Genomic DNA, 13,814 nt, shown 5'->3' with positions numbered 1-13,814 from the left:
TCAGAGGTATAAATTGAAAACTGCTAATTTCCTTTAAATTTTTTTTATTTCCCATCTTTTGATCTTGACTGTATATTTCCAGTCTTGCAAAAGGGAAATCAACTTAATAAAGATCGCATAGATTTTCACAAATATCAAATGGTTGCACGGTAAAATAGAATTAAAGGGTTAAGCAGGAAAGAAACTGATGGGATAGCTGCTTAATATTGAAATAGTTAATGAAGCTACATTAGAGATGCTTGCAAATGCTTTTATCAGGTATAAATTGTTATGTAGGTGGTCAATATTCAGAAGCTGTCATTTGTTCAGCAAGTTTTAGCAAGTGGTTTAATATTAAAAATTTTTTTCACCTCCTTCGCTCTCCTGGTACCATCTGACAGTTTTTTAGAACTCTTATTTTTAGTGCAACCCTTTCGTTATGCTATTTATTTCCCACTTTCCAAAAAGGGTTCAAATATTGAATAAATAGCTGATATCTAGATCTGTTATTCTTCTTGTACATATATTCCTTAAAAAAAATCCTTTTGAGTTGAACCGGTGCTTGTACAGAAAGTATCTCAAAGACTTTCTAACCAACACGCGGTATTGTTACCTAGAAAGCAGCTACAAATGCATTGTGTACAGTCTTAAAGAACTTTTTGGGTTTTTGGTGTCTACTTCATATGGGAAATTAGAATTAAAATTTTTCAAAATTACATCTGTCTGTACCATTGTGATTTCAAAATGTTTTTAGTACACTTTTTTTCCTCCCTAAAAATGAAGTAATAGAACTCAAATTTGATAAAAATTGCATTCTCCAAAGTCTTCTCTCATTTGCAAGTTGAGGGTGAAAGGTCTGGTGATAAACCTTGTTCCATTCTACACATCTTTGCTGGGAGAAAATGTGTTGCCTTGGTCCTTCATGAAGTGACTGATGTTTCGTGAGCGTAATGCAGATCCCTCTGCTGCAAAGGAGGCTCATCTGAAAAAGACTACGTTCCGATGTCTGTAAAAGATGTTTGCACTGCTTGTACCCTTCCTCCATGTGTTTGATTCCTGGGACTGGAAGAAGACCTCACAGCTTTTCTCAGTCAGCTGCTCAGCTACCTCTGCAGACCTTTTGAATAGCAGCAGCGGAGCTCATTTGCAGCATTACTTTGTCTTCAGCTTGTGAAAATCGGTGTGGTGCAAGAACTTTGGGTGATACCTGCTCTGAGTTGGTACTAAGTTGATTTCATAGCCGGTGATACTTCGGCTACCTGTGTTTTCTGGAATGTTGGCTTTCCAAAGAAAGTTCCCGTCTTCCCCCCATCACCTTGGATCTTAAATCACTTCTCAGGGAAGGTTCTGTGGGATGTTTAAAAATCACTGTTGTTTCCTGTCTGTTTCCCTGCAGGAGGAATAATACCAGCTCTTGAAATAACACCTTTTATTCAGGAACCGGGCAGGTACTGCACCTTGGTTTTTCTTCTGGGGAGGAAGGGTTTTTTTTCCTTTTCTTTGCCAAATGGCAAAACTGAATGCTGAGCAGTGTGCACGGTGTTTGCGCCAGTAGCACACATTGTACTAGACCTGTCGTTGCTGAAGTCTGTAGATTACCATGGCTTGTTCGGATTACTGAAGCAGCCTAACATTGTAACGTCCTTGGAGTTTTGTGGTGGAGAATAGGAAACAAAGCACTGAGAATTCAAATATTTAAGCTTGATTGCTTTATAGTCCACTTACATTACAGTATTAAATTTCAAGCAAAGTTTTTCTCTTGCTCATACACTCAGCGTTCTGGTAAGAGCTTTCTGCGTGTGGACAACATGACTATGAATCGGGGTGTAGCTCTAGTTTTGTTCCATTATTTTTCTTATTTGTTTCAACTAGAAATAGCATGAGTGTAGTTTTTGCTTTTGATTTTACATTTTAAGCAGGAATGTCAGTTTGCTAGGTAGATATGAAAGTACACCAGAGTAGGAAATTCACAGGACCAAACGTACTCTCAGGATAGTTGTTCCTGGTGTAGAAAGGCCCAAGGGTACAACCACCTCTGTGTAAAGCCATGGGCACGGTGGGTTAGGTGTGACGTTTTAAGGTCTGCTTTGAATCTGATATTGTGGAGCTGCCTTCGTTAATTGCAGTATGCTTTGCAAGCATTCAAGTCATGCTGATACTCTCAACAAAAAGACATCCTTTCCCAACATCAGCAGGATGTTTTGGAGTTTATTGAGGCACAAAAGGAAAATAGTTTTAGCACTGTGATAGTTTTTGTAAATGCCTTAGATCTGCCTCAGATAATTCTGATTGTGTTAGGCAGTGGTTTGAAATCCTTGAAGTCGACATGAAATACCACAAAAATAGATTAAGAGGTTAAAAAAAAAAAAAAAAGAGTAGTAAATTATAACTTCAAATGAAGGTACAGTTACCCAAAGTTCAGAGGACATCTAGACTACCTATCTAAAAAAAAATAATTCTAGTCAGGGGTAGAAGTTCCTTGAGGCTGGGAGACACTTTTATGTAAAATAATGTGAAGCTAATTCTGGAAGTTTGTTCTTTGAATTTAAGTACTTGCAGGGTTTTTTTTGAGCTGTTACCAATAAAGATTCTCCATCTAGTGGATGAAAACAATAAAACAACATGACTACATCTGGTTCTGCATACTGCATTTGCTGTCTGGGCAGTGCTTGTTTCGTGTTTGCTGGTTTTCAGCCATACAAACTGTGCCTAGCATTAATGAATGTGTCCTGAATAATTATACCATGAAATATACCAGAAAACCGACCTCTGCTTTAAGGCACTAAATCTGCGAACGCTTATATATACCCAGTTCATATGGGTAGTTTCATTAAGTTCAATGGGATTATATGTCTGTAAAATTAAATTCAGACTTTTCTGCAGGTCTAAGCACCTGAAAGTGTAGTTGTAATAGGTGTTAACACATCCTTCCTAGCTTGCTTGGGAGTTGTTGCATCAAGGATGTGGCAGTGTGGGTGTTGGCACATGGCGGCAGAAAGTGTTTATACAGGGTTCGCAGAGCGAGTTTGTGCTTGAGTTGGTGTGTGTGGCCACACGCTCAGCGCTGTCATTCCGTGTGCCAGAACGTGTGAAGCTGGTGTGAGCACACTGGAAAGCAGGACAGTGGTATTTCTGTTTCAGTTTGTTGTACCTTGTGTTAGGATTGTGGCCAATGGCACAGAAAAGTTAGAAAAAGACATCCAGGCAAAACAATGGCTTGTACCAGGTGGAATGAAGAAAAAAAGAAAAGGGGGGAGGAAATACTTTTAGAAGCAAAACAATAATAATAACAATGTGAGCTTTCATAGCAGTATTTGAGAATTTCTGCCTCTCTGCAAGATCTTGTACTCCAAAGAAATTCCAAGTTCGTTTATTCTTGGAGCAGCTGTTACCTTTTTTCTGTTGCTGTCTGTATTTTAAGAACTTGTACCGGAGTCCATCAGCATAGCATCTCTGTGAGTGATATTTATTTTATGTATCTATCTCCAGAACGTTATGGCTGATGTCTGTGCTCCCACAGATGAATGTTTCTGTCATGTTTTGGGAGGATAGACTTTTTTTTTTTCCTGATCTTTGGCTGAACCAAAGATGCCTGTGTATTATTACACTAATTTTTAAAATGGTTAAACTGAAATGCTTATGTAGTTTTACTATGAAGTTTATTTAAAACACAAATGTTTTTACTTGCCTTTTAAGGTGGATTGAGAGTAAGGATGACAGCTAAACAGATGCAAAGAAAGATTAGAATATTCTCCTTTTGTTTTTAGTACTATTAAAGTGTAAATTCTGATCTCTTCCTCCCCTCGGTTCCTCCCCTTGAAAATGGTTTTCAACTTCATATACTCATAGACTGCAGCTCCAGAGAGTTGGAGCATAAGGGAGGCTGGTAGCTCTTGTATTTACAGTGCATTTAAGCCTACATGCTATTAAATTGTTGCTTTTGATTATGTTACTCCTCACTTGTTACACTGTGTTAACATTTGCACAGATGTGGTTGGTTGGGGAATTATTAATTAGTGTAGGAAGGCTCTGCTCCAGCTGCCAACTGAAGTGACTTTATCTTAGAGAGAAAGCCAGACTTTGGGATTACAAAAATGTTGCAAGTCACAGAGCAAGACTGAAAGGGCATTGTCAGGTTCTGAACCTTGTAATACCCATTAATAACTTCATGTATTGAATTACATGAGCGTTTCCCAGTTTGTTCCATGGGACCACGCAGAGATCTTTCCTGGGAAGACACAGCAGACTTGTTGATGCAGATCCGTTGCCAGGTCAGCCAGGGCTGTAACCTGAGTGTGCAGGTTATTCTTTTAAGATTATGCTGTGAAAAATTTTGTTTTGTACTTGGAGTGCCTTTTTGCTGGTTTTGTGTAATTTGCTTCCCGAGTGGATTTAACTGAGCTGCACAAAGGCATTCTTGGTGTGGATTATTCTTTGCACAGAGACTGAAAGCTCAGTACTCCTTCTGAGCTCGTTCCCTGAAGGGACAGGAACTCTGGGAAGTTGAACTGACTTAACTGAAGCGGTAAAGTTAATGAGTGTTACACCCTCTGTGGATCTTCGCTTTTGGAGGGTGTGTGGTCTATGTACTGTAATCCCTTTACAGCATAAGGTCATTTTACTTCTGCACAAAGTTGTCCTCATAGAGGATTAATGCCCTTGCATGCATCAAATACGTTCTTATCATTAGGCTTGCCCTTGCAGCCTAGCTGGTTTGCTGTTTTGGAAGACTTTTTTAAAGTGTTGGCAAATTGTAGCTCTTTGCAAGACAAGGACGTTTGTTTGTCCCAGTCATGGTAGATATTAGGCTCAGAAAAATGGGCTGATTGGCTAACAGTGGTTGTATAGAGGAGAATATATATTTGTAACAGAAATTGCATATTTGAAAATTGGCCTTAATTGATTCAAAGGAAGAATGAAGAGGAAAAACATTTCATAGACTCATAGAATGGTTTGGGTTGGAAGGGACCTTAAAGATTTGGGGCTTTTGGGTTGGGCAAAGTAAAATGGCATTCTTCAGCTTTTTTCACACAATTGGAACTAAATTTTTGTCATAGTGCAAGCTGAAGTTTATGAGAGGTTTTTTTCCTTCATCAGTGTATAGCACTGAGAAATAGTGATTAGCTGCCCAAGTAAGAGAAGTTCACTTAAACACCCTAAGTAGACTAGAGCTCTGGAAAAAAAATTTTTCAAAATACATTGTTTACCCTCCCTAATTAGTATGAGAGAGAAGAATTTTTGTGCATGTTTTTATATGTTAACAAGGCATTGGATGTTTTTGATTATACACTTTGGAATGATGCCCTGTGACTTTGTGAAGCCATCAGATATTTCAGTAAATAGGTTTGTTTACAAGGGACTGCTCAGAAGAATTATTCTGAATTAATGTTTTAAAATAGATTAATTAATTGCATTAAACATGTGTGTGGAAAAGCTAATCTAGAGTTCAGGTGAATTTAATTTAGTTGCTTACAAATACTAATTTCCTAAATTAAACAAAGGCTACTTTGATTCTGTGGTAAGTGTATCAATTCTGAGTAAGAGTATTGGCAGAGACATTTAGTGCACTTTATCTAATCTGCTTTGAATTTACACATTTAGCTGTCTCTGATCCCTTTTTCTGAGTGTTCCAGTACCAGAGCCACCTCCTTGCAAGTGGCTATAGGGATGCTGTAGGCACTTTGCCCCCCTTTTTGGCTTTGATTCTGAACATGAAATGCCAAGAACAGGGAGGAGTGTTTGTATTCGCATTCAACTCAATACATAAACAGGGAAATTGATATTTTTAAAATTTTGATGAGTGATGAAATAGGCTATATATTTTTAGAAGATTTAGTTCTGTTTCTCCATATTGATGCTTGTTGTGTCTTGAAATCTTAGGGCTGTTTTCTCAAATTTTGAAAAAAGATGTTACCTTTGGGAGGTAATAAGGGGCTAATGCAGTATGTTTGCTATGTGTGATTATTTCCATTATTCACTGTGATTAAAGCATGAGACAATTTTTAGTTTGTGCTGCTTTATACAACAGGAGTGGGCTTCTGGTGGCTTTATGAGGCCAGGTTTACCACAGTAGTGCCTGGGCTGGGGAAAGGGTGGACAGTAAAAGAGCTGATCCGTCAGCTACGTGCTGCAAGAGGTCTGAAGGGTTTAGAAGCATCTGAGGTAACTGAGAACCGAAGGCACCCGGGGCTGAAGCGGTAATGGAGGTGGGAGGAAATCACATCACTCTGATACACACCATAAGCTGTTTTTCAGTTTTGGCGTTGGGTAGGACTTGAAGCAGTCTCTTCCAACCCCCCAAAAAAGCCCTCCAGGAGAAGTGATGAGTGCGGTGTAGATCCACCTAAAAGCTCAGCTGGAGTCAGTTTGAGTTTGGCTGGCCAAGGCCTCCTGTAGCGTATGTGTTAATGAGATATTTTCCATTGTCTGGTTATCAGCTGTCTTCCCATACCCCTCCCTCAGATAATAGCAAATTGGCTATAAAATACTGCTCTGTTGATCCAACTTCCATATGCTGCTTGGGGGAGAAGTGGGCATATCTCGTGTCCCTGTTGTAGTTTATCCTCAGCTTCCTGGCTTTCTGTTAGTATTTCTTTCTTATAGCTAAATGTTTTGTTCCAGGTAATATTTCAGCATCGGAGGCTTAATGCCAGTGTACATATACGTAATTTAGATTTAATGAGGACTAGGGTTTCAGCCAGAAGAAAGAAAGGGGAAAAAAAAAAGAAAACAAAAGATGCTTGGGAACATATAGCAAACTTCAGGCAAAGTAGTGTTTTACAGGAGGAAATGGTGGTAAATACTTCACTGAGTAGAGTATGTGGTAACTGTATTGGCAAAGTTATTCTGAATTTGTTTACTGAGGCTTTTTAAAGCTGATAAACTAATCTAATGCTGTTAATTTTTATCGGGCTTTTAGTCTTGGTTCTGAAAGGAAAGTTAGACCACTGCTAAAATTTTCTATTTTAAGTTGAAATTCTGAATGTGGAAGATGGCCGTGTTATTAGAGTTGTTGGTTGCAGTACCCAGTGGGCGTTGGTTTCCTAATCCACATGTCTAGTGTTAATAACAAATTTGTTTGTTTTCCCCTTATGTTTTGATACAGGAGCTCGCTGTGTCTGGTGACAGCAGAAGTATATTTTGTTCTGCCTGTTGAGAAGGCAAAAATGTGTTCCATCAGGATATTGGCTAATTGCCTATAAGCTGTGTCTTAACACTGAAATTGTAATAAAATTTGTTTAAATGGAAATAAATACTAATGTTATGAAGATACATTGCTGTGTATGTGTAGTAGCTGTTCTACCGGTCATATTTTGGTTGTTATGCCTGTGTTTTAAGGCTCCGTGACAGAATATTCCGGTGGTAGTTTTCTGATGTGAGATTGAATACTTTCAGACTATGACCCATGAGAGCTGGAGAGCAGATGTCAGAAATGTGAAATTATTTTTTGTTTGTGTTGAAGAAAGGTTGAATTTCAGTGATTTTTTTCTATAATGAATTTTGGAAGGCTAAATATGTGCATCACATGAAGTATTAAAGTGGATTTAAACAAAAGCATTGCAAATCCTTTGGAATGTTTTATAAAATATTGATGTATTTGTAGCTATAACTGGTTTAAATGCAACGTGAGGTATCAGGGAAATCTTGATTTGTGTAAATAGACAGTTTTAAAAGTTGGGTTTTGTTCTAGTTTGTCCTTTTTTAGTGTTTGGAGTGGTGGATGTCTTCCTTCAAGTTAAGGGCAGGGTTCTTAATATTACTAGCAGTATGTAACATTATGAAACAGTAACTGTAGCACAGCTGTTTTATTATGTTAAGCCTGGCTGGTTACCAGGATTTCTCAGAAATGGCAAATACAATTTGCCAAAATGGCATCCATATGCACTAATGTATTGCCAGTTTTTTTGGGCGTGCTGCCACAGTCTGTGCTGTCCCAACAGTTTTTCACCATGATCAGAATTTCAAATGACTCAGTATTGGCAGTGCTGGTATTTTGAGTAAACAATTCTGATGTGTGGGGAGTCCTCCTCCTGAGATGGGCTTTCGCAGTGTGCAGCGGTTGCTCGGGCCAGTCTCAAAATTCTTCTGTAGGTTGTGTTGCTCTCTTCAAAAATCTGTACTCCACCTGTCTGGCTTCACGGCTTTCTTGCACTCGAGTGCAAGAGGGAAAGAGGAAAACAGGAAAATCTGTATGCATAGTTGGATTTGATTCATTGTCAGCATTAAGGGATGAATTACCATTTCCATTGGTAAACCTCAAATTATCTCCGTAGTGTTTTTTGCTTCAGGTTAAAAAGGAAAAAAATGGGCCGATCCCTCAGTATTCAGTGTCTATCCCTTTGTAAACTGTGGGAAAGCACAGATATGAATGGTTCCAGTGATTTTAATTCAATTTTACAGGCTGAAGATTTCTCTTAAAACACTAATAAATAACCTTGACAGAGAATTCCAAGGGAGCAGGGCTGAGAAATATTTTGGCTTTAAAATCAGGACCATATTCTGAAAATGGTTTAATTAGAGCTGAGCTGTAGAAAAACCAGGCAAGTTCAATAGCCAGGTAACAAAAAGTCAAGTTTTACTCTAAGTCTAGTTACAATTGTCTGCAAGGAAGTTCCCTGTCCTCACTGAAAGTTTATGAAGATTTTAGAGGCCTGTTAAGATTCATACATGTAAGGATCCTGTGTGGACGTAGGTCTGTACAGAATGCAGTAATTGCAAATCTAACATAGCTTGGGAACTTCATATGCTTTTGCAATCTCAAGACTATATTTTAACCAGCCAGTTCTAAATCCAGTTCTTTTTTGTTAATGTTTTCTTCAAAATGTTTACCTTCAGATGAAAGGCTGTTAGAACCTTTAGGTCTGCACTAAAGTCTGATCACTTCCAAGACTGAAGTAATAGTTTGTAAATTAAACCCCTGCAGTTTAGCAATGGTCTCGTATGCTCTTAAAACTTCTAAAAAAAAAATATCGATTTTAAAGAAAAAAATTTATTTTGTATTTCGTACTGATGAGCTGTCAGATCTCTGAAGCTAAACGTTCTCTTGATCCTTTTGGAAAATGCAGAAAGGTGGATCAGCAAGGAAAGCTTGAGGTCCTGTCTCAGTCCTAGTGTAGAAAGATTTACTCATAGAGGTGATGCAGGTAGTTCTGTCCTTTGCTCTTTGATGAGGCTAGTGAATAAAGTAGCAGTTGATACCACTGAATGATCACTTTGTAGTTTGGTTGCTCCTGTTGGGAACTGCATCTGCTTTTATAGAGGAAGAATGAAGAAATCAAGGCAATACTGACATATCAAGTATGTCTGTATTAACACTCTTCTTGCTGCTGTTTTTCAGGATTGCATGACTTGTAAAATTCCTTACTTGTGGACCTGCAGTGGTGTTTGACTGGATATTGCTGCCTGGTCCTGAATGATGTCAGAACAGGATTTGGCAGATGTTGTTCAGATTGCTGTTGAAGACTTGACTCCAGATAACCCAGGTACAGTAGAGATTGTAGTGATGGCATGAGAAAGATCATTTATAATATTGCCAGTTAACAAGGTGGAAATCACTGTTGAGCTTTCCTTAAAAAATATAAAGCAGTGCTGCAGATTTTTTGAGGTGCTTCTTAAGACTACATACAGGGTTTTCAATAGCTTAACTTGTATAACTTCAATACCTTTTAGATCAGTGGGGTGTTTTATTTATTATTTTATTTTACTTTACTTTTAAAGGCTTTGTTGCCTGGGGCTTTTTTTGAGCAGGGATAGACTAGTCCCGGAAACTTTGAAAGAAATACGGCCTCCTGCAATCTTTTCTCCAGACCAAACACATGTTTTAGGCTTTCCTTCAAGTGAAAACTATCACCCATCTATTATGAATGGATATTCGCTTGTAAAATAGTTACTCTCATACATTATTAACATTCTTTGTACATACAGCAATTACAATAAAATTGAAAAACAATTCTGAAAGTAAATATTGTGACACCTCTTGCTTAGAACTTGACCTACTAAGTGAAAGCCTGTTGCGATCGGCTGTAGACGTTGATCTTACGCTGCCATTACACGTAAGTGACTGCAAGAACAGTAACTACAGTTACGGAAAATAGAAAGACATATCAAAAAAACTATGATGCAAAATGGAAAAGTTGCTTCAGAAATGTTCCCAAAGAGCTGGAGGAGAAGCGAGGACCTGCCTGTCCTAGTAGCTTGGTGTTCAAGATTGTCAGCTGTGGTATGGTCAACCTTAAACAAGTCTTCCTTTGCTCAGTTGTGTAAAGGAACTTGAACCTGGTCCAAGGTGATGCTCTGACCGGGAAGCTGTTCAGGGCTCTACCTCTGGATTTTTATCAGCCAGGTCTTCTAGTTCTAAATTCCAATTCTAAATTCTTTTTTGTTAATGTTTTCTTCAAAATGTTTATCTTTAGATGAAAGGCTGTTAGAACCTATAGGCCTGCATATGTAAGTATCTATTTTGGAACTTACTAATTCTTTTTATTGTTTTATGTAAACATGAGGGTTGAGAAACCTGTAGTGTCTGTCAAAGCAGAACAGCCAATGTGGCAACTCTGCTACGTCGTGGTAAGTTCCTTATAAAAAATAACCAAGGTAACGCTTCAGAGTTAAATCTTCAGTGCATTTGAAACAGTTCTAGGTTTGGATAAATGTTTTTTTGAGAAGCAGTAAACCATTGCCATATTTCAAGAGAAAACCCAAGTGTAAAAGAATACATACGGTATGTTAATTAAATGCCTTTTACATTTGTTTGTTTTATCCATTTAATGTATCTTCCATTTGAGCCTTGTCCTCTTGTGTTATAAACTATGGCAATGTTTATTTTTCTTTGCAGTTGTGTTGGAGAATCATGAAGTAACAGATGATGATGTAGAGCCTGCTCTGAAACGTCAGCGTATAGAAATTAACTGCCAAGATCCCTCTATTAAGGTTATGATAATGCCTTTTTCTCTTTTTATCTGTAACACCAATGAAGTTAGCTTTCTTAGTGAAATACATTAAAAGAGAAGAATGTAAAACAAACTGTTTATATGTAATGCTGGAATTATTCATAGCCTTCTTGTAAATGTTTCTTCATTTTTGTGCATAGTGATTGCCTAATTTTTCAATGTAAAATCAGTGACAAAAAAATTATATGCAGTATAAAATGTCATCAGAATTAGTTCCAGTGACTCAAACATCACTATTGGTACATTTTTTGAAAAGTGAATAAAGTTGGCCTACAAGAGAAACTTGAGCATGTGATTATATTAGAATTTTTAGATTCTTTCAGCATATTTGAAATTATTATTTTAAAACAACATTCTCCTAATAGTTAAACTATATTTGGTTCAGGCTCAGTAGCTCAGGCTTTTCTGTACTTGCAGAACTTCCCCTGCTGTTCTTACCAGTGTGCTTTAGGTGGTGTGTTTTTTTTTTCTCTTGGAGCATAAGTATATGGGTAGTATTTTATTGCCACACACGTTACGTAGTGTCTAATTCTATATTTTTGAAATGGCCATAGAAACTGTAGTTCTGTACTGAAAGAGCAGCAGGGGAGCAGCGCTGTAAACCAGCTTGATGAGGTGTGTGGCTTGTGATGGAGGGCCACAAGATGGCACAGTTGCTGTTTGCAAAGGACAAAGCAACATTACCCTTTAATGGCCTATTTTTCCCAAGAGAAACCAAGTAGAATATGCTTTCTTTTGAATGAAATTGCTTAGGAAAACAGATTTTATTTATTTGCTTTTCTTGATTCGCTGCTCAGGGGAAAATGTAAGTGAGTGGCATTAATTGTCTCTGAGGTTATTTGTGTTGATATAATTTCCACTGTAATCATCTGAATTTATTTGTTTGGGCAGGAAAAAAACCCTTATTTAACTTTATCCAGGAGGATGTGTTCATAGATTTATAATCCTTTTGTTTTTATGTGTATCAAATGAAAAGCTTTGGCATGTCATTTTAAATGATTTTGTGGTGTATGAAATCATACTAACAAAGTGCTTAGGTGAAAATGTGTTTGGCTCAGATGCTTTTGGCTTCTAAATAAAGATCTGGAAGAATCTGAGAATGCTAAAATGCTCCTGGATGTCATCAGTTTTGTACGTGGCTGAATTTTGTCACTAGGCACACGGTTAGTTCCTTTAGAATTGTTTTCCAGTCACATTTATCTGGAGCTTCCTTACGTGTATGTTGCTGAAGATAAATGTCTAAGTCTTTAAAATCGGTTTCTTTTGCATTCTCCCCTTTCTAGTCATTCCTGTATTCCATTAATCAGACAATATGCCTGCGGTTGGATAGCATTGAGGCAAAGTTGCTGGCACTAGAGGCTACCTGTAAATCATTGGAAGAGAAGTTGGATCTTGTCATGAACAAACAGCATAGCCCCATCCAAGTCCCCATGGTGGCAGGTTCTCCTCTTGGCGCTACACAGACGTGCAATAAAGTACGATGGTAAGAAAAGAACAGATTACTCGTCAATGTGCTTTTTAAAACAAAGTAGATCCATTTCTTTGGCATCAAGCTCTCCAGCTTTCTGTATAGCTGTCAAGAGCTTGGCATGCTGTTTATGAATGTAGAGTTAATTTATCTTGAAGGTAATTTTTGTACCAGTTTCATGATGTTACTTAGAATGAGACACTGGTCCATGGACAGTTTGCAACTATTTCCACATTTCATTTTGACTTAAACCGGACTGATTCATCCATCCTCTGGAAAAGTCTCATCAGCTATTTTAGACAGGTTTTTTAGACTTGCCTGGCTTTTATTCATGTGCCTGTTTTGAGTTAATGAGTTCATAATCATTCTAATTGCTTCTCATTTTTCTTTTATTCACCAGAAATACAATGGTATTTGTTTTATGTGCTTGTTTTCTAAAGACTCTTGCTAGAATAATATCTGTGCTTATTTTGGGGTTAGGAGCCAGAGGTGGAAAATCTGTTAAATGAATCTAATCCACTTTGATGAAAGAGCAAGTTTTACCTGCAGTACCTTTTATGTGTGAGTTGCCTAATATGGTTTAAAATATCTAAATCTTGACGTGCATGTCATTTTACCCTGGACATGAAGCCAGCCAGAGAAGTATGCTTATCAAGAGACTCTTCTAACAACTTTTTCCTCCTCATTCATATTTTTATAGCTAAAAAACCCTTAATGCTTCTCTACATAATTACGCTTTATTCTCCATTACAAAGGTGTATAGACAACTTCCACATGCCATAGCATTCTAGTCAAACTTTGCTAACTTAACTAATATTTTGCCAGTCTTTCATCACTCCCCCTGAATTTTGTCAATATCTGAAAATTATTTTGAGTATATCTTTTGGTGTGTTATACTCAGTGCAGTGTTTCAGTTGCACTACTCTAGAGGTCTACAGAAAAAAATCAGTACCTTGCTTTATGTTGTGGGTCTTATCCATGTGAGGTAAGGAAGAAAAAAAACCCAACCCTCCATAAACATCACCCTTTTTCTACTGGGTCACTACTTGGTCCCTGCTTTATTTTTCTTTCTTTTCTTTCAGTATTGCTATTTTTATAACAGGTATTTTACGTTAAAAACTTTATCTCAAGGTTGTAATGGCATTTCATTATGGTATCTTTCAGTTCATGCATTTACAAAACAGGATGGAGCATAACCTTACTGCGAAAAGGGTTCAGAGTTTGAGATTTTTGTGTAAGAGGAATAAACTCTGCTCACATAGCTGTACCTGTTGCATAATGCAGACTGTTACTTCACAAATGTTCATGGAGTATGATCACTTCTGATGAATGTAGTCTAACCTTTCTAAAAGATACCTTACTTGTGTTTAAAAATCTAAAATTATACAGAACCCAATTTGTTTTTTTATCTGTTTTAA

General features: G+C 37.5%; 1 protein-coding gene across 5 annotated transcripts in view; it reads left to right on the top strand.

The window, feature by feature from the left end:
• The window catches only part of BANP (BTG3 associated nuclear protein), a 152,549-nt gene that overhangs the window by 5,459 nt on the left and 133,276 nt on the right, over positions 1-13,814 (top strand). For 4 of the 5 annotated variants that reach the window (XM_055818583.1, XM_055818582.1, XM_055818581.1 and 1 more), the window contains exons 2-4: positions 9,317-9,461; positions 10,814-10,908; positions 12,212-12,411. In XM_055818583.1, the coding sequence (XP_055674558.1) occupies positions 9,392-9,461; positions 10,814-10,908; positions 12,212-12,411 (365 nt within the window). In that variant the 5' untranslated portion in view covers positions 9,317-9,391. Of the gene's footprint in view, positions 1-1,375; positions 1,428-9,316; positions 9,462-10,813; positions 10,909-12,211; positions 12,412-13,814 lie in introns of all 5 variants that reach the window. The other variant, XM_055818580.1, reaches the window with a different exon arrangement.

The sequence above is a fragment of the Falco peregrinus genome, chromosome 14 (assembly GCF_023634155.1).
Source record: "Falco peregrinus isolate bFalPer1 chromosome 14, bFalPer1.pri, whole genome shotgun sequence".
In the NCBI taxonomy this organism is placed as follows: domain Eukaryota; kingdom Metazoa; phylum Chordata; class Aves; order Falconiformes; family Falconidae; genus Falco; species Falco peregrinus.
The sequence above is the reverse complement of the archived record's forward strand: the minus strand, read 5'-3'. Positions and strand labels throughout refer to the sequence as shown.